The sequence below is a fragment of the Pongo pygmaeus genome, chromosome 3, assembly GCF_028885625.2.
Source record: "Pongo pygmaeus isolate AG05252 chromosome 3, NHGRI_mPonPyg2-v2.0_pri, whole genome shotgun sequence".
Classification (NCBI taxonomy): domain Eukaryota; kingdom Metazoa; phylum Chordata; class Mammalia; order Primates; family Hominidae; genus Pongo; species Pongo pygmaeus.
The window spans coordinates 1,013,119-1,039,361 of NC_072376.2; the positions used below are offsets into that span (position 1 = coordinate 1,013,119).

The window sequence follows — 26,243 nt, forward strand, 5'->3', positions numbered from 1 at the left end:
GAGGCTGTCAGGGGCTCCGGTGGGGGCGGGGGGTGAGCCCGCTGGCTTCATTGCACCTCCCAAAGCCCATGTACCCTGCGTGCCCCAACCAAAGTGGGCCTCCAAGGTGCTGGGGTGGGACAGAGACCCCACGAGGAACCCTCCCCTCACTCCTGGACCTGGGTGTTGTGGCTTTTGGCAAAAGTAGCCACATACACTCTCCAAGTTTCCCCCTCAGCTGGGATTCCTGGTGTCAGCCTGGTCACCAGGTGGTAGGACAGACCCTCCTCTGGAGGCAAGGTGATGGTCAGCAGGGGGTTCTGAGGCCCCATGGCGCTGGCACCAGTCTTGGCTGAACGGCAAAGCTGCATCTGTCTCCTTCCCCATGAGGTTCCGTCGCCATCTCCTTCCCTGGCGGCCACCAGCTTACCGACGCGTCCCCACCAGCTTACTGATGCGTCCCCACCCTCCGGTCTTGCTCATGGGGTCACTTTGGCCTTCGCTGTGAATGGGTCAGGCTTGAGGCCACGCCAAGAGCCAGGGAAGCCAGCACTGGCCATCAGCTCACACACAGCCTCTGAGACGGAGTCTCGCTCTGTCACCCAGGCCAGAGTGCAGTGGCGTGATCTCGGCTCACTGGAAGCTCCGCCTCCCAGGTTCACGCCATTCTCCTGCTTCAGCCTCCTGAGTAGTTGGGACTACAGGCACACGCCACCAGGCCTGGTAGTTTTTTTTGTACTTTAGTAGAGACGGGGTTTCACTGTGTTAGCCAGGATGGTCTCAATCTCCTGACCTCGTGATTCGCCCGCCTTGGCCTCCCAGAGTTCTGGGATTACAGGCGTGAGCCACCGTGCCTGGCCTCTTTTTTCTTTTTGAGACAGAAGCTCACTCTGTCACCCAGGCTAGAGTACAGTGGCGCGATCTCGGCTCACTGCAACCTCTGCCTCCTGGGTTCCAGCGATTCTTCTGCCTCAGCCCCCCGAGTAGCTGGGACTACAGGTGCACGCCACCATGCCTGGCTAATTTTTGTGTTTTTAGTGGAGATGGGGTTTCACTATATTGTCCAGGCTGGTCTTGAACTCCTGACCTCATGATCCATCCACCTCAGCCTCCCAAAGTGCTGGGATTACAGGCGTGAGACACTGCACCCCGCCTACTATACATTTTTAACTTGCGACTAACTTCAGGTGATATCATATAACCTCATATATAGTCAACCTTACAACATTACATATCCATTTTTCCCTTTCAGCCATTGTGCTATTGTTATTACATATTTTGATTTCTCATATGATATAAACCCCACAATACATTATTTTTACGTTAATCAGATGATTATCAAGGCAAGTGGATCACCAGAGGTCAGGAGTTCAAGACCAGCCTGGCCAACATGGTGAAACCCCACCTCTACTAAAAATACACAACTTAGCCAGGTGTGCTGGAGCGTGCCTGTGATCCCAGCTACTTGGGAGGCTGAAGCAGGAGAATCGCTTGAACCTGGGAGGCGGGGGTTGCAGTGAGTCGAGATCGTGCCACTGCAGTCCAGCCTGGGAAAGAGTGAGACTGACTCAAAAAAGAAAAACACTCTTTATACTCACTCATTTAGTTGCTGTTTCTGGTGTTCCTCATTTCTTTGTGTAGATTCAGTTTTCCATTGGGTATGACCTTCCTTCTGCTTGAGGGACACCTTAGACACTCCTGCAGGTGATTCTTTCACTCTGCTCGATCTAAAAACAGCTTTATTATTTTTCAACCTCTGTCTCCTCTCAATTATACCCATATTTCACCACCTGAAGGTGAACCACAGTTCACTGATGCTCTTTCCATTTTTCTAGTCATTTTTCTCCGCTTCATTTGGACAGTTTGTATTGCTATGTTTTCAAGTTCACTGATCCTTTTTTTGAGACGGAGTCTTGCTCTGTCACCCAGGCTGGAGTGCAGTGGTGTGATCTGGGCTCATTGCAACCTCCGCCTCTCAGGTTCAAGTGATTCTGCTGTCTCAGCCTCCCCAGTAGCTGGGACTACAGGAACACGCCACCACACCCAGCTAAGTTTTGTATTTTTAGTAGAGACGGGGTTTTACCATGTTGGCCAGGCTGGTCTTGAACTCCTGACCTCAGGTGATCCACCTGCCTTGGTCTCCCAAAGTGCTGGGATTATAGGTGTGAGCCACGGTGCCCGGCCACACTGATCCTTTCTTTTGCAGTGTTCCATTAATCCCATCTCATGTATTATTTCTCTGACACTACTTTTCATTCCCAGAAGTTCGATTTGAGGCTTTTTCCCCCGTCTTTACTTAACATATTGTCTTTCCTTTCTTCCAGCATCTTGAACATATGGAACATGGTCACAGCATAAGTATGTGTGTGCTGTCCTCTACTTGCCCTGTCACCTCCAGCATCTTGAACATATGGAACATGGTGACAGCATAAGCATGTGTGTGCTCTCCTCTACTTGCCCTGTCACCTTTGTCATTTCCAGGTCAGTTACTGCAACCTCTGCCTCCCGGATTCAAGAGATTCTCCTGCCTCAGCCTTCTGAGTAACTGGGGCTACAGGTTGCCTGCTACCACGCCTGGCTAGTTTTTATATTTTTAGTAGAGATGGGGTTTCACCATGTTGTCCAGGCTGGTTGTGAACTTCTGGTCTGAAGTGATTCGGCCTCCCAGAGTGCTGGGATTACAGGCATGAGCCACTGTGCCTGGCCCCAGGTCAATTTTGATTGACTTTTCCCATCTCTCCATATGGGTCATAATGTCCTGCCTCTTTTCATGCCTGTTTTTTTTTTCCCCCGGATATTCAACATTTTGTATTCTACCTTGTTTGGTGCTGGATATTTTTGTAGACCTATACATATCTTTGCATTTGTTTCTCAGATGCGATTAAGTTACTTGGAAACTGTGGTCCTTTTTTTTCAGGCAGGGTCTCACTCTGTCGCACGGGCTGGAGTGTAGTGGCGGGATCTTGGCTCACTGCAGTCTCGGCCCCCTGGGCTCAAGTGATTCTCCCACCTCAGCCTCCCCAATAGCTGGGGCCACAGGCATGCACCATCACATCTGGTGACTTTTTGGATTTTTGTAGACATGGGGTTTCACCATGTTGCCCAGGCTAGTCTTGACCTCCTGGGCTCAACTGGTCTGCCTGCCTTGGCTTCCCAAAGTTTTGGGATTACAGGTGTGAGCCCCCACATCTGGCTCTGGGTCTTGTTATTAAGTGGTGTTTGGTGGGACCTGAACTGTATTTAGTCTCGTGTTGATGCTTCCCTACTACGGGGTGAGAACGTCTTCCTGCTCTAACGATGCTTCCCCACTCTGGCTGCTGACCACAGGCACTATTCCCAGCCCTGCGTGGGCTCTGATCCTGAGTGGGTCTTTCCCTGGCCTTGAGTGTTTTCTTCACACTCCTGCACTGATCTGTGCTTAGCTGAAGCCTCCAGGCAGACCCTCTGTGGGTGTCTGGGCTTCTCGGTGCAGCCCCCTCCTCTTCAGCACTCTGTGAACTCCAGCCCCTGCCTGGCCACCTGTCTTCCCAGTTGAGGGAGACGCCGGTGGCTGCGTTCCCTTTCTCTGCACCGGCCTGGGCGGTGGGCGGGACAGTCCTCGCTGCCGGGTCGCTTCCCCTCTCTCTAGCACCACGGTCCTCGGTTTCGTGAGCCCAGTGCCTTGCGTGCTGTTTTCACATCTATTTGTTTTTTTGGTTGCTGCAGCTGAGAGTGTGTAAGTCACTGTTACTTCATCTCCATTCTCTGCCAAGCCTCCTCCACCCGCCTGTCCCTGTCAGTCCCTATACCTGCTGTCCCTGAGATGCCGCCTCTGTGAGGCCTGCCCGGCTGTCCCCCAGTCCCGCCTCTCCTGCCCCGGGGCAGGTGCTGTCGCCGGCAAGCGAGGATCCGTGCTAGCGAACCTGCGTGCGTGGGGCTCACCGGGGCTGGGCAGGTGGCTACAAGAGCCTGTCTCCCCGCGGTCACCCCATGGGGTTGGCTGAGGATGGGGCCTGAGACCCCGAGGGTGGCTGACCGCCCCGAGTTTCAGTTTTAAGGGGCAGGACGGGCTTGCGCCCGCCCCTCGGCTCCGCGCTCCGCGCCGCCTGACCCGAAGGGCCGTGGGAGCGGGGAGGGCCCAGTCCCTGTTCCGGGGGTGGGCGAGGGGCGGGGGGCTTCCGGGGGACGGGTCCCGGGCGGGCCGCGGGCTGGGACGTGGCGGGCGGGGCGGGGCGGGGCGGGGCGGGGCGGGGCGAGGAGAGGAGAGGAGGGAAAACGCCTCGGGAGCTGCCGCGCCGCCGCCACCGCCAGAGGGCAGCGCGTGCCCGCGCGGGAGGCCCCGGCCCCCGACTCGCCCCGCCCACCCGGGCCCCGCCCCGCCCCGCCCCGTCTGCCGCTCCGCCCCCCGTCCCGGCCCTGCCCGCCAGGGGCCGCGACGCTGCCTGTGCCCCTCCCACTGCCCGCCTCATTCAGGCGCCGGCACCTGCCGGCCTGTCCGCTCCCTGCTTATACTTTGCACGCTCGCAGCTACCTTTCCGCACACCTGTCCCCTTTCCACGCAGCTGTGTCCGGCAGCTCGCACACCTGTGGGAGCGCTGCCTCCTCGCCAGCCGTCCGGGAAGTTCAGCGCCGCTCTCCCACGGGCGTGGGACCGACCGCCCCACCCACCTGTCCGTGACTGCAGCTCCGGCCGGGAGGGCGGCAGGTGGGCCCCGGCGCTGCTGACTCCTTGTGGGACGGGCCCGCGGCGGGGGCGCAGGACGTTCTCCCGCCGGGAGGACCAGGCGGCGGTCCCTGGACCCTTCCCCGGGTGCACAGCGGCGGCTGCGCCAGCGGGGGCAGGACGGGCGGGCCGAGCGCACCTCCATCCGCCCTCGCGACGCCCACGCTGGCCCAGACGCGGGATTTGGGGTGGAGGACGCTGGGATGGGAACCAGCAGCTTGGGACGGCCGGGTAGTTCGGGCCTTGAGGAGTCCCACACCCTGACAGCTGGCGCCCCCCACGCCCCGCCTAGCTCTCCTCGGCCTGGGGACACCGGCTGCCAGGCCTCTCCGGTTTCAGCCTTTCCTGGGAGGGCTTCCTGGAAGAGGGAGCTTCTGGTCCCAGAAAAAGAGGCTGCTCTTGGGGGTGGAGGAGGTGCTGGGATGGTGACTCCGCGGAGTCGAGGGTGTGAGGCGGGATGTAGGCAGGCCGTGAGGTTTGTGTTGCAGGACTGGGAGGCAGGATGAGGGGAGGCCATGGGGCGGCTGGAGGTGCGGCTTGGGAGCCCTGCGTGCTGGGCCCTGGGCAGGGACGGCAGGCGAGGCGTGTGGAGGAAGAGCCGCGAAGAGCTGGGCGCTGTCTTCTCCACGCCTCCGTTTCTTCATCTGCTCCTGGGGCCGCCTGCCTGGTAGCGGAGATTAAATCGCATGTCGACGTCTATTATGATGATTAATATTCTTGTCATTCCCGTCACTAGCAGGTGAGAGGCGGGGAGGCCTCAGGTGGGAACATACCTTTGGCCAAGGGCACCAGGTAACCCGAACGCCCCGGGGAGGACCCCTGCCTGCATCGCCGCGGCCGTACCCCCCTACCCCGTCCCCAGCAGCTCCGGCTGGGCGAGGCCCTGCTTCTCCCTTCTGCTCCCGAACACCCCCCGGGGCGCAGACCTGGAAGCCTCGAAGCGCCCGCGGCCGTCCCGTCCGCCCCCTTCTGAGCAACCAGAGAGCGGTCTGGGCCCGGCACGGGGCTGCGCAGAGGTCAGACTGCCGCGGGCAGGGCCGGAGCCTGCTCTGGGGGTCGCGGAGGTGCCCCGAGAGTTGAGGACCCGACCCGGGCGCGCGCGGGCGCAGGTGTGGGGAGGGCGCAGCGGTTCCTGGCCGGTCCTAGGAGCCTGCGGGGACCAAGGGCGCGCGGGCGGGGCCGGGGGCGCGGCGAGGCTCGGGTAGGGGCGGGGCGGGGCGGGGGCGGGGGCGGGGCCGGACCCGGGGAAGCCGCCCGCCTGCGGGGAAGTCCGCACCGCGAGGGTTAAGGCCGGCAGCCCGGCGGGGCGGGGGCGGTGTGCGCGCGCGGATTGGGGAAAAGTTTGGCGGCGGGGCGGGGCACGGGGCGGGCCGGCGCGCGCCGATTGGCCGGAAGTTGTGCCGGGGGCGGGTCGGGGTCCGGGCTCGGCGCTCGCTCCGGGAGAGTTGACAAAGCCCCGCAGGGAAGGACGCCTCGCGGCGCGGCGCCCCGGGCCCCTCGCCCCGCCGCCCCGGGATCCCGGCCCCGGCCCCCGGCCCCGCGGAGTCGCCTCCGCCGCCTGCCCGGTCCGGGACCCGGCGCCCCGAGCGCCCGAGCCCAGAACCCGACCCGGCCCGAGCCGCCCGCGCCCAGGTAGCGCCGCCCCGCCCCGAGGCCGGGCCCGGGGGCGCGGGGCGGCGGGATGCGGCGCCCGGGGCTGCGATGACCGCGAAGCGCACGCCGCGGGCCCGGCCCTGACCCCGCCGCCCGCCCGCCCGCTCGCCCGCTGAGCCCCCCGCCAAGGTGAGCCCCCCGCGCACGGCCGCGACCCCAGGTGGGCAGACGGGGGAGGGCGGGGGTCCGGGGCGGGGGCGGGGAGGGGCGGATTCGGATCCCCAGCTGGGCACGGGTCATGCGCGCCGCCGCCGCTCCTGCGGGCCCCCGGCCTGCCCCGCCCCCTCCCCCGCCCCCGCGCCCCACGTGGGCCCCCCCAGCGCAAATTTGTCCGCTAATGGCGTAGGCGATTATCTGCGGGGCGCTGAGTGTTGTGTGTCCTGCGGGCAGGGCCGGAGTTACAAGCGCCAGGAATCCAGACGGTGTTTGGAGAGGGGGGGCGGCGGGGGAGCCCGGTAATTAGTGTAAACCCTTTGTCTGACTTTGATACCCGCAGCTTCTCCCCGCCGCGGCTTCCTCCGCCTGGAGCGCGGGCGGGGAGGGCCTGTAGGGAGGGGGGCCAGACCCCTGATCCCCGCGGCCCGGGACCGGGGAGGGCGGTATCTCCCAGTTCCACGCGTTAGTGACGGCGCCCCCAATGTCCCCAGGTCCGGACAGGCCGAGATGACGCCGAGCCCCCTGTTGCTGCTCCTGCTGCCGCCGCTGCTGCTGGGGGCCTTCCCGCCGGCCGCCGCCGCCCGAGGTGAGTTCTGGCGCCCAGCCCGGCCAGCCTGGCCTCCGCCAGCGCCGCCCCCTTCCCGCCCGGCCCTGAACCCTGCCACAGTGCCCGCCTGGCACGCGCCATGCCCCGCCCCTGCCGCCCCGCTCGCCAGGCCCCCTTCCTTCCAGGGCCCCTCACCCATGGGGGTGTCCACGGCATGGACAGTCCACACCATGGGCTGTCCACAGCACCCACCGGGGCTCCTCTAGCTGGTTGGAGGGGTTTCTCTCGTGTGTTTGCTGGCCAGGTGGGCTCTAGTCCTGGCCCCCCAGGACATGCTCCTGGTCTTGCAAACACTTTCATACTCGTACCTGTAGTCCAGGGCAGCTAATCACCTGTGGATTCTTGGGGAGTGGGCGGTTTGTGGCCACAGTGGACCCGATAAGGATTCTAGGAACCTGCAGAGACCCCCATTGAAGGCAGGATGGGCTATGGGAGATATCGGTGGTATACTTGGTGTCTGGGACTGAAACTGACCCCCAGACCCCCAGTCCCCCAGCCGACGTAGCCGTGTGCCCTGGGCCTGCCCAGCTCTAGGCAGGCAGTGCAGGGCAGTTGTGTGGACAAGGCCCCAGAGCCGTGACGCACCCCAGGACTGCGTGCCTCTGGGCACACGCCGTGCTGGCCTGGTACGTCCTCACGCTACCGACATCTAAGTGGCAGCCATGCCCTGGGACCCAGCCCCAGCAAGGACATCCAGAGCCGATGGGTGACGTGTGCCCACAGACTCATGCCCACCATGTTCCAGGATCCGGGCACAGCGCTGGCTGCCCCCATGGCTAGGCGGGACCTGTAGCCAGGCCGGCCCTTTGGGCGTGTTGACCACTCAGGATTGTCGGCGCTGTGTCCACCAGTCCTGAGGCTTCGCACCCCTCCCTTGCCGCCCAGCAAGCGCGCCGCATCCAACCTGGCCTTATATGGGCACGTTCGGGTGCTGGGTGGCGGGCGGCGGCCAGGTGGGCCTTATGCCACAGCACCCCCCCCCCACCCCCCGCCTGCCCACATGGGCCTGGCTGAGCGGCTGCTCTGAGGGCCCGGCAGCGTCCTGGGCTGTGTGGGCACTCAGGCCATATTGGGCGAGCCCCTACGATGGCCAGTGGCCTGGACTTGCATTCTCTTTGATCTGTTTGGCCTCCCCCATCCCTACACCTGCCTGTCCTCTGGCCACTTGGCCAGGGAGGCTCTGGAGGCCTCTGTCCTGCCATGGTCCCTGGCTGGGGCTGAAGCTGACTGGTGGATGGCCACGGTCAGCCATGGCAGTGGGCGGCAGAGCCCGCCTCTTCGTGGAGACGCCCCAGCGGCCACCCCCTTCGCCTTCGTCTTCCTCAGCTGCGGCCTTGGGGCCTAGGATATCCAGCCCTGGCTTTGCGTGGCAAAGGCCTTGGCGGCACTGGGGAGCTGGGATCAAGCCGCTTTCCAAGGGCAGGGGCCTCTGTGGTTTGGGTGGAGGTGGGGAGGAGGTTCTTCTGGACTGTGTGCTGATTTTCCTAGCGTGGACTAGGGCGCGAGGTCCATCCAAGTGTGTTTCTCCTGCTCTGAACAGCCCACTGTGCACCTTCGTTAGGCCAAGGACCAGCATGCAGAGGACTTGGGTTATTTTTGAAAAGCCATTTCCCGCTGGGTTATAAGTTCTGATCGGCACATTACTAGACTCAGATCATATTTTAAAAGTTCCTCTTTTCCCGAAGTTTCACAATCTTCGTGGATTTGTCTTAAATTGCTTTTTTTTTTTTTTTCCAATTTGAAAAAAGATAGGAATTGGCTTTCTCCCTTCCCATTTTATTTCTCACAGTGGGAACTTGAGAGGTTCTGGATGAAATGCCTTTCACAAATAACTCTGAAGAAAGTCGTTTCAGGGCTTTCTGAGAAGTGCCCCCTTTAAACTTTTGCAAGCATGGCCTTGGGGACCAGCTCTGAGCGGCCTGCCTAGGAGGCCACTCCCCTGTCCTCTGCACCCGGCCAGCTGCGGTGGGCAAGCTGAGCCCTGACCCAGGTGGGCAGGGTGCCTGTCCAGGGGTGCCCCATGCCTGGGGGGTAGCGTGGTCAGTGTTGGCTCCCTGTGGCGGCAGAAGTCTGAAGGGTGTGTGACTCGGGGAAGCAATAGCCGTGGGTGCACGGTGCTGACCTCGGCCCCCAGCCAGGCCTCAGGGCCTTCCTCCCTCGCCCCAGGCCCTTCCGGGCAGTGGCTGGCCCGTGTGCAGCGGGCTGAGGTGGACGTGTGGGAGCTGGGCCCAGCCCCTGCAAGGTGGGGAATCGGGCCAGCCGCCCCGTTTCCATCTCGGGGCCCCACTCCTGGAAGGGAAAATAAATCACTGTCCCCTTGGGGGGAGGGAGGGAGCCGTGAACAAAGTCGCCTTTGGCTGGGCCTGGAAACGCCGACCGCAGACTCCTTTATCCATTGTGCGGGAATCAATGGGCCTCCGGGCTCCCTTTCAGCCGCAGACCCCGCGCTGCGGCCCTGTTGAGGGGAAATGTTGGTTTTTCCCCAGCCGTGGCCTCCAGCCCCTGGCTTGCCCAGCCCTGGCTCAGGAACCGCGGCTGTGTTGGGAGAGGCGGGCTGTGCCCACAGGCTGGACCCCCGGCTGCTGCATGCTGGCCCGCTGTGCAGCCCGGGCTTGCTGCTTGGCCCAGGGTGGACTCCTTTGCCCCATCAGGGCCTCCGCCGGTGACTCCAGGCCTGGTGTGTCCAGGTGACAGCCTCAGCGGGTCAGCACAGGAGAGAGAGGTGTGCCCACACCCCTCTCCCAGAGGCCCCCTCAAGGGCTGCACTCCCTGCCTGCCTGCCACTCTCCCTGGCGGCCATCCCTGGAGCTGCTGGTCAAGCCCCAAGCTGCCTGGCTGCCCTCTGCAGGCAGCTCCAAGGTGGGCCGCAGCCCCAGAGCCACGATCCAGGATGGCTGGGGTAGGGATGAAGCAGGGGATGGGAGAGGAGGGGCTTCACGGGCCAGGGCAGACCTAGCAGGAGAGTTGGGTACCAGTCCCCTTGGAGCAAGTCAGCGTGGGTGGGGGTCTCCCTCCAGGTCATTGTCCCTGTGTGGGGCAGGGGGGTGCCGCCCATCTTGGCAGAAAGCCCAATTACTTCTTGCCTGGTGCTGTTAAAGGGCTAAGGAGTGAACATTGGCTAAGCAGTGACAGGGAAGAGGCAGCCGGGCTGCTGCCCTTGTGTGCGGCGTGGGACCCGCTGGGCACGGTGACACCCTCTGGGCTTCTAAGACTGTGAGCCCCAGGACAGCCTGGTGGCCCCATGGAGGGCTTGGGTTCCTTGTCCAGGCCCACCAGCCAGTGGCTTCAAGGCCCTCTACACTCCCTGTAACCTTCTTGCCCTGTTCCCAGTGGTGACTGCAGGGCTTGGTGTGGAGCGCAGTACCACGCCCCAGGATGCCTGACGCAGGCATCACTGTGTGTCCCGGAGGGTCTGGGCGGCTGTGCCCTGTGGCCTGCAGGGGCCTGGGGAGCTGCAGCAGACAGGCCCGGTGCCCTCCTGTCCCCAGCCCTGTCCTTGAGAGGTCTGCTATGTGAGTGTGAGCAAGGGCCCCTGGCCTGGTGGTGGTGCCCGGTGTGCCTGGGCTGCTCGGTGGTTGGGGCAGCCCCACCTGGGGGCCAAGAGCCCTGGCAGGGGACAGAGCATCAGCTCACCCCTGATCTCTGGCCTTGGGGGTTCTGGGCTCAGGAAATGTTCTTGTTGACGCTTCCGAAGTGGGGAAGGGCTGCCAAGGTCTGCAGGCAGAGCCCCTCTGGGGAGTTCCAGGCAGGGGAGGCCTGGGGGCTGCAGCCAGCAGGCTGGGGTTTTGAGGTGGGGGTGGGGGCTGCATGAAGCTGGGTAGACCTGGTGAGGTCTGGACTAGGATGGGTATAGAGGAATCTTTCCCTGTTTTAGTGCTGTGCAAGGTTCTCTCCAGGGCGTGGCACTGCCTGATGATTCTCTGGCACCTGCTGTGTGCCCTGGTGTGTCGCGGAGGGGGAGCAGTGCCCTGGGGCTGGGGTTGCAGAAGGTTCCCCCTGAAGGCTTCCAGGGCTGGGCAGCTTGCTGGGGCACGGCCTGTGGGGTAGCTACCTGTGCTGCAGGCCCCCAGTTCCCCTGCACATCCTGTGGGTCTGCTCCCTGAGGGCCGCCTAGCTAGCTGGTGACTGTGTGTGCCCTGGGTCTGTGTATGCGGGTGCACATGTGTGTGCTGGGGCAGAGCCTGGCCCTGGCACCTGATGGGCAGCAGGCTGCGTGGCGGTCACCTGTGCTCTGGCTCCTGGGGGCGGCCACTCTTGCACTTGGCTTCTTGAGGAGGGGACTGGGCCCTGGCACTGACTCTGGGGTTTCCCAGTCACTCCTGCCCTGGGTGCCCCTGGGGGCCTGGCACAGCCACATAGCGGCCATCTGTGATGGGGGCACTGTGTCTCCTCTTGGTAACCGGGTGGGGGGCCGCCGGCTGCAGAAGGCTCAGCACCTGGATTGGCTCTGCACCCCCCTTGGGGTTTGGCACCGTGTGTCCTGATTCCCCTCTCCTCCCTTCTGGTCAAGGTGAGCCCCCTTCTCCCAGGCCACTGAGCTTCTCCAGGAGGACTTGGGGCCTGGCCACCCCCACCCTATGGCCAGGTCCTGGGCCAGGCCAGAGAATTCCTCCAGCTGGAAACTCGGGGCCATGCAGGACCCCCCAGTTCCCAGGCATCCTCACTCCACTCTGGTCCCGTTCGGCTGCCGGGCCACTCTTGGTCCAGCCCCTCCATGCGGGAACTCGGGTAGCCGGTCAGGGTTGGGGTTGAGGGGGCCACATGGCCAGCCTCTCAGCGGTCAGCTCCACCTGCCCCTCCCTCCCTGGTGCACACTGGCTCGGTCTGTCCCCACAGATGCCCCACCCTGCCGTGTTGTCAACCAGCATCTGCTCCTGCCGCAGTGAGTGCTCCTTTCTCGGGAAGCCCCCGTCATCCCCACTGGGTCAGGAGTCCCATCCGACCTGGGCCAGCGCTGCCCCGGGCCCTGTAGAGGGGTGGATACCACTGGCCTGGGCTGTAGAGGCGTCCTGGTAGGTGCAGGGTGTACTGGAAAGTTGGAGGAGGCCGTTTCCAGCCGGTGTTCTGGTCCTAGCTCGTGTCTTCTCCCGACAGAGGGGTCATGACGCTGCACGTATGTCTCCACCTGGGCATCTCTCCCTGTGCTGAGGGCTGTGTTCTGGGGAAGCACCCCCTCTTTGCTCCCTGTAGGAGCCAGGCCCCATGGGGAGAAGCCGCCTGGCCACATCCTCTGTACCTGCCCTGGCCGGCCTCCACCCCCATGCCATTCTCCCTACGAATGTCCACTCAGTGTCTGCTGTATGCCAGGCCTCGGGACACCACGAGCACGGGAGAGGGGCTTGGGTGTGGGTTTAGACCACGTGGCCAGGACGGGCCCTTCCAGAAGAGATATCAGAGCCCCCGAGGAGCTATGGGGTGAGGGGTGTCGGAGAGGGCACTTCAGACGGGGCAGGTGTGGGGAGCTGATCTGAGGGTCTGTGAAGACGGGGAAGGGCAGGCCGCAGGGGGGTCCTGCCTCCGTCCCTCCAGACTGCAGCTTCCTCCCCTCCATCCCAGGGCCTGCCCACCTCCACCCTCCCTGGGCCCTGGGAAAGAGGAGCCTCTGTGTCTGGGGATAGTGTGTGTGTGGCAAAGCGTGTAGGCAGAGCGGCCTCTGGGCCGTTGCTGCTGTGGGAAGCCCCTGCTCCTCCTCCTTCCCCTGTTGTGTTTTTTACAGCTGGGCAGGGGTCGGGGGTGGGCAGGAGGCGTTGGCGGCATCCCCTTTCTTGGCCCACTGCTTCCGAGTCTAGTCCTCCATACCTCGCAGCAGTGAGGCCCTGTCTCAGACTCAGTTTACCCTCATGTCTGGCTCCCATGTGGCCCTTGGTGTCCTGCCTGTGCTGTGGGCCTCTCGGCTGTGGCTAAGTGTGTGTGCAGGGCAGGGGCTGTGCTGCAGGGGGAGGCTGGGGGGTGTCTTGGCAGGGTGCATGGCCCTGGAGGTGGCACGGCGCTGCTGTCATGCCCCAGTGGGGGCTCCCTGTGTTTCTTCCTGGCTGCAGTGCGAGGTGCCCGGTCTTCCCACCAGGTGCCTGTGGCCTCAGGTCCTGCCTCAGTTTCCCCATAGGCTGCGTGGGTTGGACGCCCGTCCAGGTGGCGTGGCGCCCTGGCCGCTGTCCTGGCGTGCTTATTCCCCAGGAATCTGGGGGGCTGGGCTTCCTCCTGGGCAGGCCCTCCTGCGGGGGGTCTTGGGCCTGCAACAGCAGGGGGTCCAGGGATCCCAGGTAGGGGTGGGATAGGCCTGGTGAGGGGGAGGGAGGGAGGCTGTTTGCTTTAGGATAAGGCTGGCTCCTCTGGCCCGGCTGCCTCTGCCCGTGCCTACAGCGCTTGCAGGCCGGCCCTGGGGGCCACGCTTCCGGCCATCCAGCGGTCATTTGTCTCTGCCCCCTTTCTCAGCGGTGACCATAGGCGGGGGTCCCGCCTGCCTGTCTGTGGCTGTCATCCTGTGCCTCCCCCGTGCCTGCGGGGACCCTCACCTCCCCAAGCCTTGCCTGTGTCTGCCTGGGGCAGGGTGGGGGCTGGGAAACCTTCCGGAAGTGCAGCTGGGGCTTTCAGCCTCTGAGGCGGGCTCCCTCCCCGGATGTGGGGGGCTGGGTCAGTGTGCCCCCACCTAGGACAGGGCCAGGCACTCACTCTCTTGCTTCTTCTGGACAGTTGTGTGGGTGAACACTTGTGTGCACACACGAACATGCACATGTGAGGCCTGCGCCCAGGTAGCCATCCAGGAGGCCCAGGCACCTCTGCAGGCTGTGGGCCACGGGGGCTGGGCTGGGCAGGGGCTTTGGCCACTCCCCCTTGGTCCCAGGAGGCCCTGTGGGTGGTGGGATTTCAGGCAGCGACAGATGCTGGTGGGGTCAACCTGGGGTGGGTCTGGGACCTGGACAGGCTGGGAAGGGGTCAGGAGGCCCCGGTGCTGTGGGCCCTGCAGCCACCTCCTCCCCGGGACAAATTTGCCAGAGCTGCCCCCAGCCCTGGGCAGCTTACAGAACCACACTGAGGGGGAGGTGGGCTGGCAGCCCCCCACAGCCACCGTCTCATTTCCTCTCCGGGGAGCTGCAGGGAGGGTAGGGAAGGAGGGGCTTCAGGGCTGGGGCCCATGGCCTGGGTGGGAGGGTCCTGAGTTGAAAGAGAGATGTGGGTCAGAGAAGAGACCCCCACATGTTTTCTCAGAGAGGCCAGGGACTGGGATGGGCCGGGTGGGCCAGGGCTGGGAAGAATCCCTCCCTCCAGAGCCTCAGCCCACCCTTTGTGTTTCTGGTCACAGCGGGGAGGTGCCGTGTCTCCACTTCCAGCCCCAGCGGCCGATGATGCCTGTGGGCTCAGAACCGGGAGGCCCCGGGCCACGCCCCCTGTGCTATCAGCACTGATTGGGAGGCCTCCAGGGAGGTGATAGGGATTCTCTGTGAGGGTCCCTGTCCCCAGACTTGGGGGTCAGAACGGGAGCTGCTCCCTGAGTGTCTGAAGATGCCGGTGGGAGACGTCACGGGGCCACTGTTAACTGCGTGTTGGAGGAACATGCGGCCCCAGGCCCCGTCAAGATGGCTTGGAGCAGCTGCTACCTCTTGGTGTTTCTGCACGCAGCCTGGACGCTTCCAGACAGCAGTGGCTGCAGTGTGGGATGGACACTGTCACCCATGGGCTGGCGAGAGATGCCCTGGGAACTGTGGGGTGCCCGCGGCCGCCTCTCAGATGTGGAGAGCAGTGAGTGGGCTGCGGTTGCCGCTGCAGGACTTGGGAGCAGTACGTGGGGAGTGGGGGCACGCAGGGCCCTCCTTTCCCAGGAGCTCCATCCAGGTGCAGGCCCTGCGGTGCCCCGAGTTTCTGAGGCCTGCAGGGTCTGTGTGTTCTAGGCTCATCTTCCCGGCCGCTAGGCACTGCCCACTGGGGCTGGTCACACACACACAGGACCCTGGCCCTGCCTTCCAGCCTAGAGGCACCCAGGCAGGGGATGGGATGGGGTGGAGGCCCAGGCAGGGGATGAGGTGGGGTGGGGACCCAGGCCGGGGAAGGGGTGGGGTGGGGACCCAGGCCGGGGAAGGGGTGGGGTGGGGACCCAGGCAGGGAATCGGGATGGGGTGAGGACCGAGGCAGGGGAAGGGGTGAGGTGGGGACCGAGGCAGGGGAAGGGGTGGGGTGGGGACCCAGGCAGGGGATGGGGCGGGGTGGAGGCCCAGGCAGGGGATGGAGTGGGGTGGGGACCCAGGCAGGGGAAGGGGTGGGGTGGGGACCCAGGCAGGGGAAGGGGTGGGGTGGGGACCCAAGCTGGGGAAAGGGTGGGGGGGGGACCCAGGCAGGGGAAGGGGTGGGGTGGGGACCCAGGCAGGGGATGGGGTGGGGTGGGGACCCAGGCAGGGGATGGGGTGGGGTGGGGACCCAGGCAGGGGATGGAGTGGGTTCCTTTCTGCCAGGAAAGGAGGCTTCGGCTTCTCCACGTAGGGTGAGATGGTGCAGGTGGCCATGTGGAGCCACAGCCTTTCTGCTCCTGTGGGTTTCACAGGCAGTGTGAGGACAGCCTCGTGGCTGCCCCCTAGACAGGAGCCGGCAGTGCCCACGGCCAGCCCGAGCTACGTCTCTCCAGAGGCTTGCCCTCTGACCCCAGGGCCTTGAGGTCATGCCTCCTCAAGGCTAAGGTGCCTGGCAGGGTACGACCCTTGGGGGTGGGCAGACAGACCTGGGCATCTGTGGTCCCTGAACTCAGGTCTGATACTGACAGAGACGTGGGTGCCACACAGACTCTCATCCACACATTGCACATGCTCAGGCAGCCCGCCGTGCTCGGTTGCGTGTGGATAGCTGTGGGGTCACTGGCCCATGCCCAGGCCCGACTGGGCCCTGGGCTGATGGTTGGGTGGGAGTTAGGTGAGGGACCTGGGGCCTCTTTGGGACTCACCAGGCCCCCCCATCCCCCTGCTGCTCTTGTCCTTGGGGGTCCACTGTCCCCTCTGACCTAGGGTGTACGGCTGCTTCCTGTATGACCAGAAGGAGACCCTGCCCTTTTGGTTGGTGGTTTTCGAGGGCTACCAAGCGCAGCTGTTTTGCATCCTCTGGGGACCCTGCTCCCTTCTCGTGTCTCAAAGAGCCGGCCTCTGGGGCCACGGGGCTGCCCCGGCCGTAAGAGGCTGCTGACATGGTGTTTGGTGGGCCAGCGCTCAGGGCTTTGGTGCATGTGGGCAGCTGAGGCTTGGGTCGGGGGCACTGCGCCTCGGCCCCTCTGCTCATCTTGGGCAGGTGACCCAGGTGGAGCTCAGGCCCGAGGTCTGTGCTGGGCTGTGGGTCCCCTCTTGACCCCCCTTGGATCCGGACCCCAAGCCCCTCCTCGCTGACTGTTCCTCGGTCCCACCCGCAGGCCCCCCAAGGATGGCGGACAAGGTGGTCCCACGGCAGGTGGCCCGGCTGGGCCGCACTGTGCGGCTGCAGTGCCCGGTGGAGGGGGACCCACCGCCACTGACCATGTGGACCAAGGACGGCCGCACCATCCACAGCGGCTGGAGCCGCTTCCGCGTGCTGCCCCAGGGGCTGAAGGTGAAGCAGGTGGAGCGGGAGGATGCTGGCGTGTACGTGTGCAAGGCCACCAACGGCTTCGGCAGCCTGAGCGTCAACTACACCCTCGTCGTGCTGGGTTAGTCGCTGCTGCGGTCAGAGGTCACGGGCTGGGCTGGAGCCAGGCAGGGGCGTGCAGGAGGGCTGAGAGTCAGCCGGCCCCTGGCAGAAAGCCTTCCTTCGGCGCCCTGCCCCACCTCAGCTGGCTGCACCTCTGCCACCATCCCCCAGGTGTCCTGTCCTGTTCCTGTCCCTGTCAGGCTCTAGCCTCGGGGCCTTCCTCCCGGCAGAGGGTGGAGGGTGGAGGGCGGGAGCCGCAGGCAGTGGTCCCACAGAAGGGCTGGGGCCCGAGGCCTTGGCAGGGTGTGCCGGCCGTCGGCTGTGACTTTGAGGCTCGGGTTTCAGAGTTCAGAGGAGCCGCCGGGTTGCGTGGCCTTTCTGTTCTCTTCTGCGCCTGGGGCCCGGGTGCTGGGCTTGGACAGGTGTCCAGAGGCACGCCTTCCATACCTAGGGAGCACCCCGCCTGCTCCGCTGGGCTCCTGGGTGTGGTGCCCTCGGGTGGAGCTCCTGGGAGCTGGGCTGGCCCATTTCTTTTTTTTTTTTTTCTACTTTAAGTTTTAGGGTACACGTGCCCGTTTTCTGAACACAGGAGCCTGGCCCAGGCCCGGGCAGGGTCTGGGGGTGTGGCCTGAGACAGCCTGGTCCTGGGCTCAGTGGAGGAGCGGCTGTCACAGGGTGGATGGAGGGGACATTCCACAGCACGCCCTGCCCCTCGGCATTGTGTGGAATGGGAAAACTGGCTGTCCCCCCACCCCCACCCCACAGTCCTTTCAAAGGGGACGATGACCGGGTGGTATGAGAGTCTCGTCTGTTCACCAGCCCTCGGCCCCTTGATGTAGGCTAGGGTTACCGCAGCTGCTGGCCAGGCCCGGCTCCCTCCTCCCCCGGGGCCTGCAGACCCCCCGGAGCCAGAGTGGGGGCCAGCCCTCCAGCCCCACCCGTGCCCGTCAGGGTCACCTGCGCCCAGTGTGGGCCAGTGGCCCTTGCCCAGCTGTCCCTGGGATTCTGGGCCGTGGGTGTGTGGCGCGGCCCCCTGCCTGGGTGTCCAAGGCTGTCCCGGCTGGGGCTGGGGGCACTAGAGGCCATTGGGGAGTTTGGGGGGCTCCTCAGGGCCCCCCTCACCTGCCCTCCCTGTACACCTCCGTTTCTCTGCAGATGACATTAGCCCAGGGAAGGAGAGCCTGGGGCCCAACAGCTCCTCTGGGGGTCAAGAGGACCCCGCCGGCCAGCAGTGGGGTGAGCAGCGGGTGCCGGGGGTGGGGGGCGTCCATCTGTCCTGGCCCCTCGGCTGCTTCCCCGTCCTCTGACCTCCACGCCACCCCACCCCACAGCACGACCGCGCTTCACGCAGCCCTCCAAGATGAGGCGCCGGGTGATCGCACGGCCTGTGGGCAGCTCCGTGCGGCTCAAGTGCGTGGCCAGTGGGCACCCTCGGCCCGACATCACGTGGATGAAGGACGACCAGGCCTTGACGCGCCCAGAGGCCGCCGAGCCCAAGAAGAAAAAGTGGACGCTGAGCCTGAAGAACCTGCGGCCGGAGGACAGTGGCAAATACACCTGCCGCGTGTCAAACCGCGCCGGCGCCATCAACGCCACCTACAAGGTGGACGTGATCCGTGAGTGTGGCCCCGGGCACTGGCAGGCGGGGGGGGCTGGTGGGCGGGGGCTGGTGGGCGGGGGGGCTGGCAGGGCCTGGGGGCTGGTGGGCTGGGGGTGCTGGCAGGGCCGGGGGGCTGGTGGGCTGGGGGTGCTGGCAGGGCCTGGGGGCTGGTGGGCTGGGGGTGCTGGTGGGCCTGGGGGCTGGTGGGCTGGGGGTGCTGGTGGCCCCAGGGTGCTGGCGGGGTAGAGTCCGGCGCGGCCCGGGAGCCATGCCCGCGTGCCATGTTCCCACAGAGCGGACCCGCTCCAAGCCCGTGCTCACAGGCACACACCCCGTGAACACGACGGTGGACTTTGGGGGGACCACATCCTTCCAGTGCAAGGTGCGCAGCGACGTGAAGCCAGTGATCCAGTGGCTGAAGCGCGTGGAGTACGGTGCTGAGGGCCGCCACAACTCCACCATCGATGTGGGTGGCCAGAAGTTCGTGGTGCTGCCCACGGGCGATGTGTGGTCACGGCCCGACGGCTCCTACCTCAATAAGCTGCTCATCACCCGTGCCCGCCAGGACGACGCGGGCATGTACATCTGCCTTGGCGCCAACACTATGGGCTACAGCTTCCGCAGCGCCTTCCTCACCGTGCTGCCAGGTGCGCAGCTGCCACACCGTGCCACGCCATGCTGGTGCCCGGATCCGTCCCCTGGGCCCAGCGTCCCACCCACCGGGTGGCGCCCCACCCTTTCCTCCCGGACCATGCGGGCCGGGTCGTCTGCCGAGGGAGGGCAGCCCAGGGGCACTGTCTCCACAGCCCCCGGGATGGGTCTGGGGCACTCTCCTGGTCTTTGTGCCGGCGTATCCGTCCCTACCTCCTTTCCTCTTGCTCTTCCAGACCCAAAACCACCAGGGCCACCTGTGGCCTCCTCGTCCTCGGCCACTAGCCTGCCGTGGCCCGTGGTCATCGGCATCCCGGCCGGCGCTGTCTTCATCCTGGGCACCGTGCTCTTGTGGCTTTGCCAGGCCAAGAAGAAGCCGTGCACCCCCGCTCCTGCCCCTCCCGTGCCTGGGCACCGCCAGCCAGGGACAGCCCGCGACCGCAGTGGAGACAAGGACCTTCCCTCGTTGGCCGCCCTCAGCGCTGGCCCTGGTGTGGGGCTGTGTGAGGAGCATGGGTCTCCGGCAGCCCCCCAGCACTTGCTGGGCCCAGGCCCAGTTGCTGGCCCTAAGTTGTACCCCAAACTCTACACAGACATCCACACGCACACACACACACACTCACACACACACTCACACGTGGAGGGCAAGGTCCACCAGCACATCCACTATCAGTGCTAGACGGCACCGCCTCTGCGGTGGGCACAGGGGGCCGGCCAGACAGGCAGACTGGGAGGATGGAGGACGGGGCTGCAGACAAAGGCGGGAGACCCATGGCGAGGAGGAATGGCCAGCACCCCGGGCACTCTGTGTGTGAGGCATAGCCCCTGGACACACACACACACAGACACACGCTGCCTGGATGCATGTATGCACACACATGCACACACACACGCTGTCTGAACACAGGCACACGCAGACATGCTCCCTGAACTTATATGCACGCATGCACATGCACAGATATGCTGCCTGGACACACAGATAAGCTGCCCAAACGCACGCACACGCACACAGACATGCCAGAACATACAAGGACATGCTGCCTGAACATACACACACATGCACAGATATGCTTCCTGGACACACACACCTATGCACAGATATGCTGTCTGGACACACACACACACACACACACACACACACACACACACACACACACACGCAGATATGCTGTCCGGACACACACACATGCACATGCGTGCAGATGTGCTTTCTGGACACACGTGCAGATAGGCTGCCTCGACACAGACATGCACACACGTGCAGATATGCTGCCTGTACACATATGCACACACATGCAGATAGGCCGCCCGGACACACACACGTGAGCAAATATGCTGCCTGGACACACACACAGATAATGCTGCCTCGACAGACACACACACGTGCACAGATATGCTGTCTGGACACACGTGCAGATGTGCTGTCCGGATACACACGCACGCACACATGCAGATATGCTGCCTGGACACACACTTCTGGACACACATGCACACACAGGCGCAGATATGCTGTCTGGACACACACACACGCAGATATGCTGTCTAGTCACAGACGCACATATGCAGATACGCTGTCCGGACACACGCACACGTGCGCAGATATGCTGCCTGGACACACACAGGCACAGATATGCTGCCTCGACACACATGCACACACGGGTAGATATGCTGCCTGGACACACACAGATATGCTGTCCGGACACACACACGCACACACATGCACAGATATGCTGTCCGGACACACACACACTCATACATATGCAGATATGTTGTCTGGACACACGCACACGTGCAGATATGCTGTCCGGACATACACACACACGCAGATATGCTGCCTGGACACACGCGGACTGTCGAGCTTTTGGGAGGGTGTGCCATGAGGCCTGCAGTGCGTGTGCAGTGAGGCTCATAGTTGATGAGGGACTCTCCCTGCTCCACCGTCACTCCCTCAACCCTGCCCGCCTCTGTCCCCGCCTGGCCTTGGCGGCTATTTTTGCCACCTGCCTTGGGTGCCCAGGAGTCCCCTACTGCTGTGGGCTGGGGCTGGGGGCACAGCAGCCCCAAGCCTGAGAGGCTGGAGCCCATGGCAAGTGGCTCACCCCCACTGCATTCTCCCCCTGACAGAAGGGGCCTTGGTATTTATATTTAAGAAATGAAGATAATATTAATAATGATGGAAGGAGGGCTGGGTTGCAGGGACTGTGGACTCTCCTGGGGCCCGGGACCTGCCTGGTCTTTCAGCCATGGTGATGCCCTCACCCCGTCCAGGCCAGACACCACCCCACACCCCACTGTCGTGGTGGCCCCGGATCTCTGTAATTTTATGTAGAGTTTGAGCTGAAGCCCCGTATATTTAATTTATTTTGTTAAACATGAAAGTGCATCCTTTCCCTCCAGGCTGGTGTTTCTGCCCATGTCTACATGCACGTGTGCATGCTCGTGTGTGCTCACATTTGTGTCTGTGTGTCAGGCCTGGTCTCCAGAACCAGCAGCCTGGAGTCCCCTCGCTGGGCCTGAGCCAAAGGGGCTGAGACCTGCACCTCCTGGCGGGAGAGTTTGGGTTATACTGGGCTTTGGGTGGTGTTGGGTGTGAGCACCGCCCACATGCGTGGCCAGGCCAGTGTCCTGCAACCCTGTCCGAGTGGCGCCCTCTCTGTGTCCTGGAGCTGGCCCATGTGGCCCTCAGTGCAGGGCCTGGCCACTCCTCAGCCCCTCCTCAGGCTTTGGTGGGTGGTCCTACAAGAGGCAGCAGACCGGCCTCAGAGCTGGGGATGGGGCCAGGCTCAGGTCACCTCTGACCTCAGGGCTCCGTCCAAGTGCCCTCCCAGCCACCCTGTAGTGCTGCAATGGTGGCCGCCCTCATCTTACCCAGTCAGCAGGAGGGGTTGGGGCTGCTAGCTTCACCCGGGGCCCTTGCCTGCCCGGGGGTTCCGTTACCCTTGTAAGAAAAGGCACCGGGGACCCTCGTGCGTTCAGCAAAGCGTGAGGCCCATTGCGTCCCCAGAGCCTGGTCTTGCTGGTGTGCAGGGCACTTCCTGACCCGCGCTGTTTCTGAAAGCTTTTCCCTGGAGGAAGCTCACCCTGCCTGTCTTCAAAGATGACAGGTGGGCTCTGGGGAGAGGTGTCGGGGACCTCTCCTCAGCTAGAGCTTCTGAGGACCCCATGGCCTTCAAGATGTCCCCTTTCTGTCCTCTGTCCTCCCCAGGGTAGACCCTACTCCTCTCCCCCGAGGAAGTCCTGACTCCATGAGCGGTGACAGCTTCAGGCATGGCCCTGGTAAGGGCTGCGTGTGGCTGATGGGTGCTGTGGGAGGCCTGGCCACCCTGACTGGGGGACAGTGGGGGCTCCAGGCGGCCCACAGCTGGCAGCCAAACAGATGTTCCCCAGACAGGACAGGCTGCAGGCCGACGCCTGGTCGGGTTTCAGTCTGGAGTAGGGGAGGGTGGAAGGGAGACCTCAGGCGTCCGGCCACCTTGGGCAGCAGGGAGGCCTCAGGCAGCGGGTCGTGAGGTCGCAGAGGACAGGTGCCCCTCCTCAGGGAGTGGGCGGAGGGATGGGCAGTCCAAGAGGGCTGTCCCCTAGAGCCTCTGAAGGAGACACTGGGACTGCAGACCCCACACCTGCACCCTGCCTGCTCTGAGGTCCAGGCCCCCACTCAGGGCCACCCTCGACTTGTGGTCCAGCCCATCTTGCGCCTGCCCATGGGAGGTGCTGACTGGTGCTGTGTGGTCCTCGACGGACAGGACAGGCCTGGCACAGCCTAGCCTCTGGGTCCTGGCCTCTGGACTTTGTCATGCTGTGGCCATGTTGGATGCCAGGCTGGCCAGGGGGACCCCAAGCAGTCAAGACAGACCCGTCTCCTGCCTATGGGGCCCCGGCCACCCCCGGGCCAATAGCCTGGAGCTCAGACCCCTCAGTCTTTCCCTAGCCTTCCTCAGGGGCTGCCTAGAGCCCCTGCTTTCTCCCCTGTAACCTCCAGACCCTTCCCCTTTGGCCGTCCGGTCCCAAGAGCCTTGCTCCCACCGCCACGCCCCTGTTCCTGGGGTCTCCAGCCTGAGCCTACCAGGGCCCCGCCCTGTGGACACCTGACCTGTGTTCCTGGCTGTCTCTTGCCTGGCCCTGCCCCATGGACTCCTGTGGTGTGGTCCCTGTCCCCCCACCAGCCACACGGCCATCCCGATGCCGTTTCCTGCATCTCCGTCACGGCAGCACACGTCTGTGCCCTGCGCCGGCTCCCTCGTCGCATCTGCACCTCCACACTTCCAAGAACAAAATTGTGTTCCCCTCCGCTCCGCGTAAAGGAGGCCTGGGAGCACAGAGGCCCCGTGTGCTTCGAGGACTTGAGGCAGGAGGCGGGCAGAGGTGCCTGGGCCGTGAGTGTGGCCAGCAGGACAGAGGGCAGGACTGCGCTTCTGACAGCGGTCTGCCCCGGCCAAGCACCTGAAAGATGGGGGGGCCCTTCACCCCAGGCTCACTGGCCAGGAGGCTCGAAGGGCTGGGTGGGGCCTGTGGGAGGTGGGGGTGCCGCTCTGTGGGCCCCGTCTCACCTGTCCTGCACCGGTCACCTGCACACCATTGCACCAGGGGGGCTCCAGGCCCAGGAAGAGACAGACACACGTGTCGGGAGGCTCCTCGGGGGCCAGCGGGCTTCTGGGCAGTGCCCTTGCAGGGGTGGGGCAGGGGCGGGGCAGGGCGACCAAGGGGGCCCAGGGAGAAGGGAGGAGCCCAGAGTGGCAGCCGTCTCCCCAGGGAGGGGCCGCACCTGGGGCTTCCTGGCTCCTCCACTGTCACCTTCATGGGCAAGACCAGGTCCCGTGCCCTCGGCTGCCACAGGAAGGTCATGGGGCAGCCCGTGCTGCGGGGACGGGAACGGGGATGGGCGCAAGTCCCCAGCTCTGTCCTGGGCTCCTGGGGGTGTGGGTTGTAGGGGTGGGGGTTGCAGCCCAGGAGTCAGCGAAGGGGACCCGACTGTGTCCTCAGGGCGGCCCCCAGGCCAGGTCCTTTGGGTACGAGACGGTGGTGCCCGGAGGAGGCTCAGCATGGTGGGGCAGGGTGTGGGCACGGGGCCAGGCCCATGGTCCTCCCTGGCCCTGTCGCGGTGGCGATAAGCTGCTTCCCTGTAAAGCCCGGCTAACTTGAAAGGGCTGCCCAGGCTCCAACACCCCCGGGTGTGACCCACCCCCGTCCGGCCCTCCTGGCTTCAAAGGGGTGTCCATAAGCCGCCTGCAGCTGTCCCGGGGGTGCCTGTGCCTGCTGCTAGGGACAGGGTGGCAGCATGAGGCAGAGATAGGGGGATGTGGGCAGCCCCACCCAATGGGTCCATGGGTCAGAGGACCTGGCCAGAGATCACAGCCTCGTCCCAGGCCTGGGCTGGGGACCGGGGAACCGGGTTGGGAACGTGGGACGAGGAGCACAGACAGGGGCACAAGCCAGGAAGAGGGGTGCAGGCCGTGTGCTCGGCGTGCACGATGAGACTCCCCGCACAGCAGAGATCCGGCCCTGGGACACAAGGCTCCAGGACGCAGGGGTCAGCCAAGCCTCCCTGGGGCACCGTGTGGGCCCGGGACCTGCTATGGGGCTGGGGTTTGCCAGGGGTCCCCCAGGATTCGAACATGGGAGCACCTCCTGGAGGCAGAGGCAGGGAGGCCGCAGGGCCAGGTGTGTGGGGAACTGGGGCCCTCGGGCTGGGCTGGGACCGTTCCCCTCCCATGGCTGGAGCTGGCTTCTGGTAGGAGACGCTTCCAGATGTCCCAGGGGACAAGAGTGCTGGGTGGAACCACGCTGGGTGAGGCGGGGCAGGGATGCAGTGGGCGGGGCCTGGTAGTCTCGGGCTCTCTGTGCCCTGTGCTGGCCTCATAGTGTGCCCGGCCCACGTGGCTGCCCGGGTTGGGGAAGCTGGGGAAGGGGCTCTCCTGGGGGCTGGTGGGGCCTGGCGGGTCCTGGGTCTCAGCCACACGAGACCCAGGCCTGCGTTCCAGGGCTCTGGGTTGCCGATGAATTTTAGGCTTGCATTGCTGTGCCTGAGGAGAGACGCCTGTCCCTGAGAAGCACTGGCTCTGCCCAGGGGCCGCACTCGCCACCGTTGGCCTCCTCTGCTGGGCCTGTCTCTGCCTTGGGAGGAGTGTGGCCAGCGAGGGGGGGCAGGTGGGCCTCCCTGGGAGGCCCCCACCACTGTGCTGGCAGCTGCATGCTGGGCCTGAGTGGGTGTGGCCAAGGCTGGGGCTCCCTGTGGGCTCCTGAAGCAGAGGCGGCCTCGGCCCCATGAGAGGGTTTCCCATTCCCTACTGCAGTCTAGGGGCTGGGCCCACCTCTGGCCTCGTGACCCAGGCCGGCCTTGATACACTCGGGACGTGGGGGTGCCACTCTGTGGGTCCCGATCGTGCCCGTTCTACACCAGTCACCTGCAAAGCCTGCTGCTCCCCTGTGCCCCAATCCCCCAGTGCCACCCACAGAGCCACCCTTGTGCCACACAGGCTAGTCAGGAAGCCTCCTTGTGACCTGTGCCCGGGCTCCACTGGGGCTGTTTCTCCTGGTCAGCGCCTTCCCCAGCCGCCTGGTCACTGCTTGACTGTATGCAGCTCCTCAGCAGTCCTGACCCCATGGGCAGCTCTATCCTCAAGCAACAGCTCCACCCGCTAGAGCCCAACCAGGGCAGAGAGAGGTCCTTCTCTTAATTCAAGCTCCCCAGGGTACTCCAGCTCTCTAAAATCCTTGCCTGGGCTCCAAGGCCCCCAGACCCGGGTTCCTGGGCCCGCGGGTCTGCGCAGGGGCAGGGGCCGCCCACTCAGGTGGTTTGATTCAGTGACTGGGGAGAAGGGGGGGTTGGTGGCCGCAGGGTGGGGCTGGGGGCCCCTGGAGCAGCTGCCATGTTCTGAGGCTTCCTTGTCCCCATGGCAGAGTGCTGGGGCGGCTGGGCTTGGCACGCAGCACCCAACACGGTGGGCAGAGTGCTTGACTTGGGGTCAAAAGGTGACCTCTCCGGCCCCCTCACCCTGAACCTCAGCCTGGGTCACAGCAGGGCCTCTACCTAGGGGCCGAATTCGGGGGTCCTGCTGGGAGCATGAGTCCTGAGCACAGTGGGGCTGGGGCAGCCTGAGAGATGGGGACCAGTGGGCGCCCAGGGACATCCAGCCCTGCAGGACGCTGTGACGGATGCCAGGTCCCGCCTGTCTCCCCGTGCCGGTGTGTGGACTGTGGCAGAAACTCCCTGGTGTCCAGCAGGACTCAGAGGGTGGCCAGAGTGTCATTTTATTCTCTTT

At 64.4% G+C, this 26,243-nt stretch overlaps 1 protein-coding gene and 1 long non-coding RNA gene across 4 annotated transcripts; both read left to right on the plus strand.

Annotated features, from left to right (window-relative positions):
• The first annotated feature begins 739 nt into the window (after positions 1-739).
• LOC134739396 (uncharacterized) lies at positions 740-3,312 on the plus strand. Its single transcript, XR_010125992.1, has 2 exons — positions 740-1,683; positions 2,304-3,312. It is a non-coding gene; the product is annotated as an uncharacterized LOC134739396 (long non-coding RNA).
• A 2,798-nt stretch (positions 3,313-6,110) lies between these two features.
• On the plus strand, positions 6,111-21,380 carry FGFRL1 (fibroblast growth factor receptor like 1). 3 transcript variants are annotated; one of them, XM_063663441.1, is made up of 7 exons: positions 6,111-6,494; positions 6,982-7,076; positions 16,480-16,752; positions 17,889-17,969; positions 18,065-18,349; positions 18,627-18,980; positions 19,221-21,380. In XM_063663441.1, exons 2-7 carry the CDS (start codon positions 6,998-7,000, stop codon positions 19,661-19,663), a joined length of 1,515 nt encoding a protein of 504 aa, XP_063519511.1. In that variant the 5' UTR covers positions 6,111-6,494; positions 6,982-6,997; the 3' UTR covers positions 19,664-21,380. The 3 variants fall into 3 exon arrangements, with proteins under 3 accessions (XP_063519511.1, XP_054341859.1, XP_054341861.1); XM_054485884.2 differs by having other exon boundaries at positions 6,111-6,463; XM_054485886.2 differs by lacking the exon at positions 6,111-6,494 and adding an exon at positions 6,650-6,789.
• Positions 21,381-26,243: the final 4,863 nt, after the last annotated feature.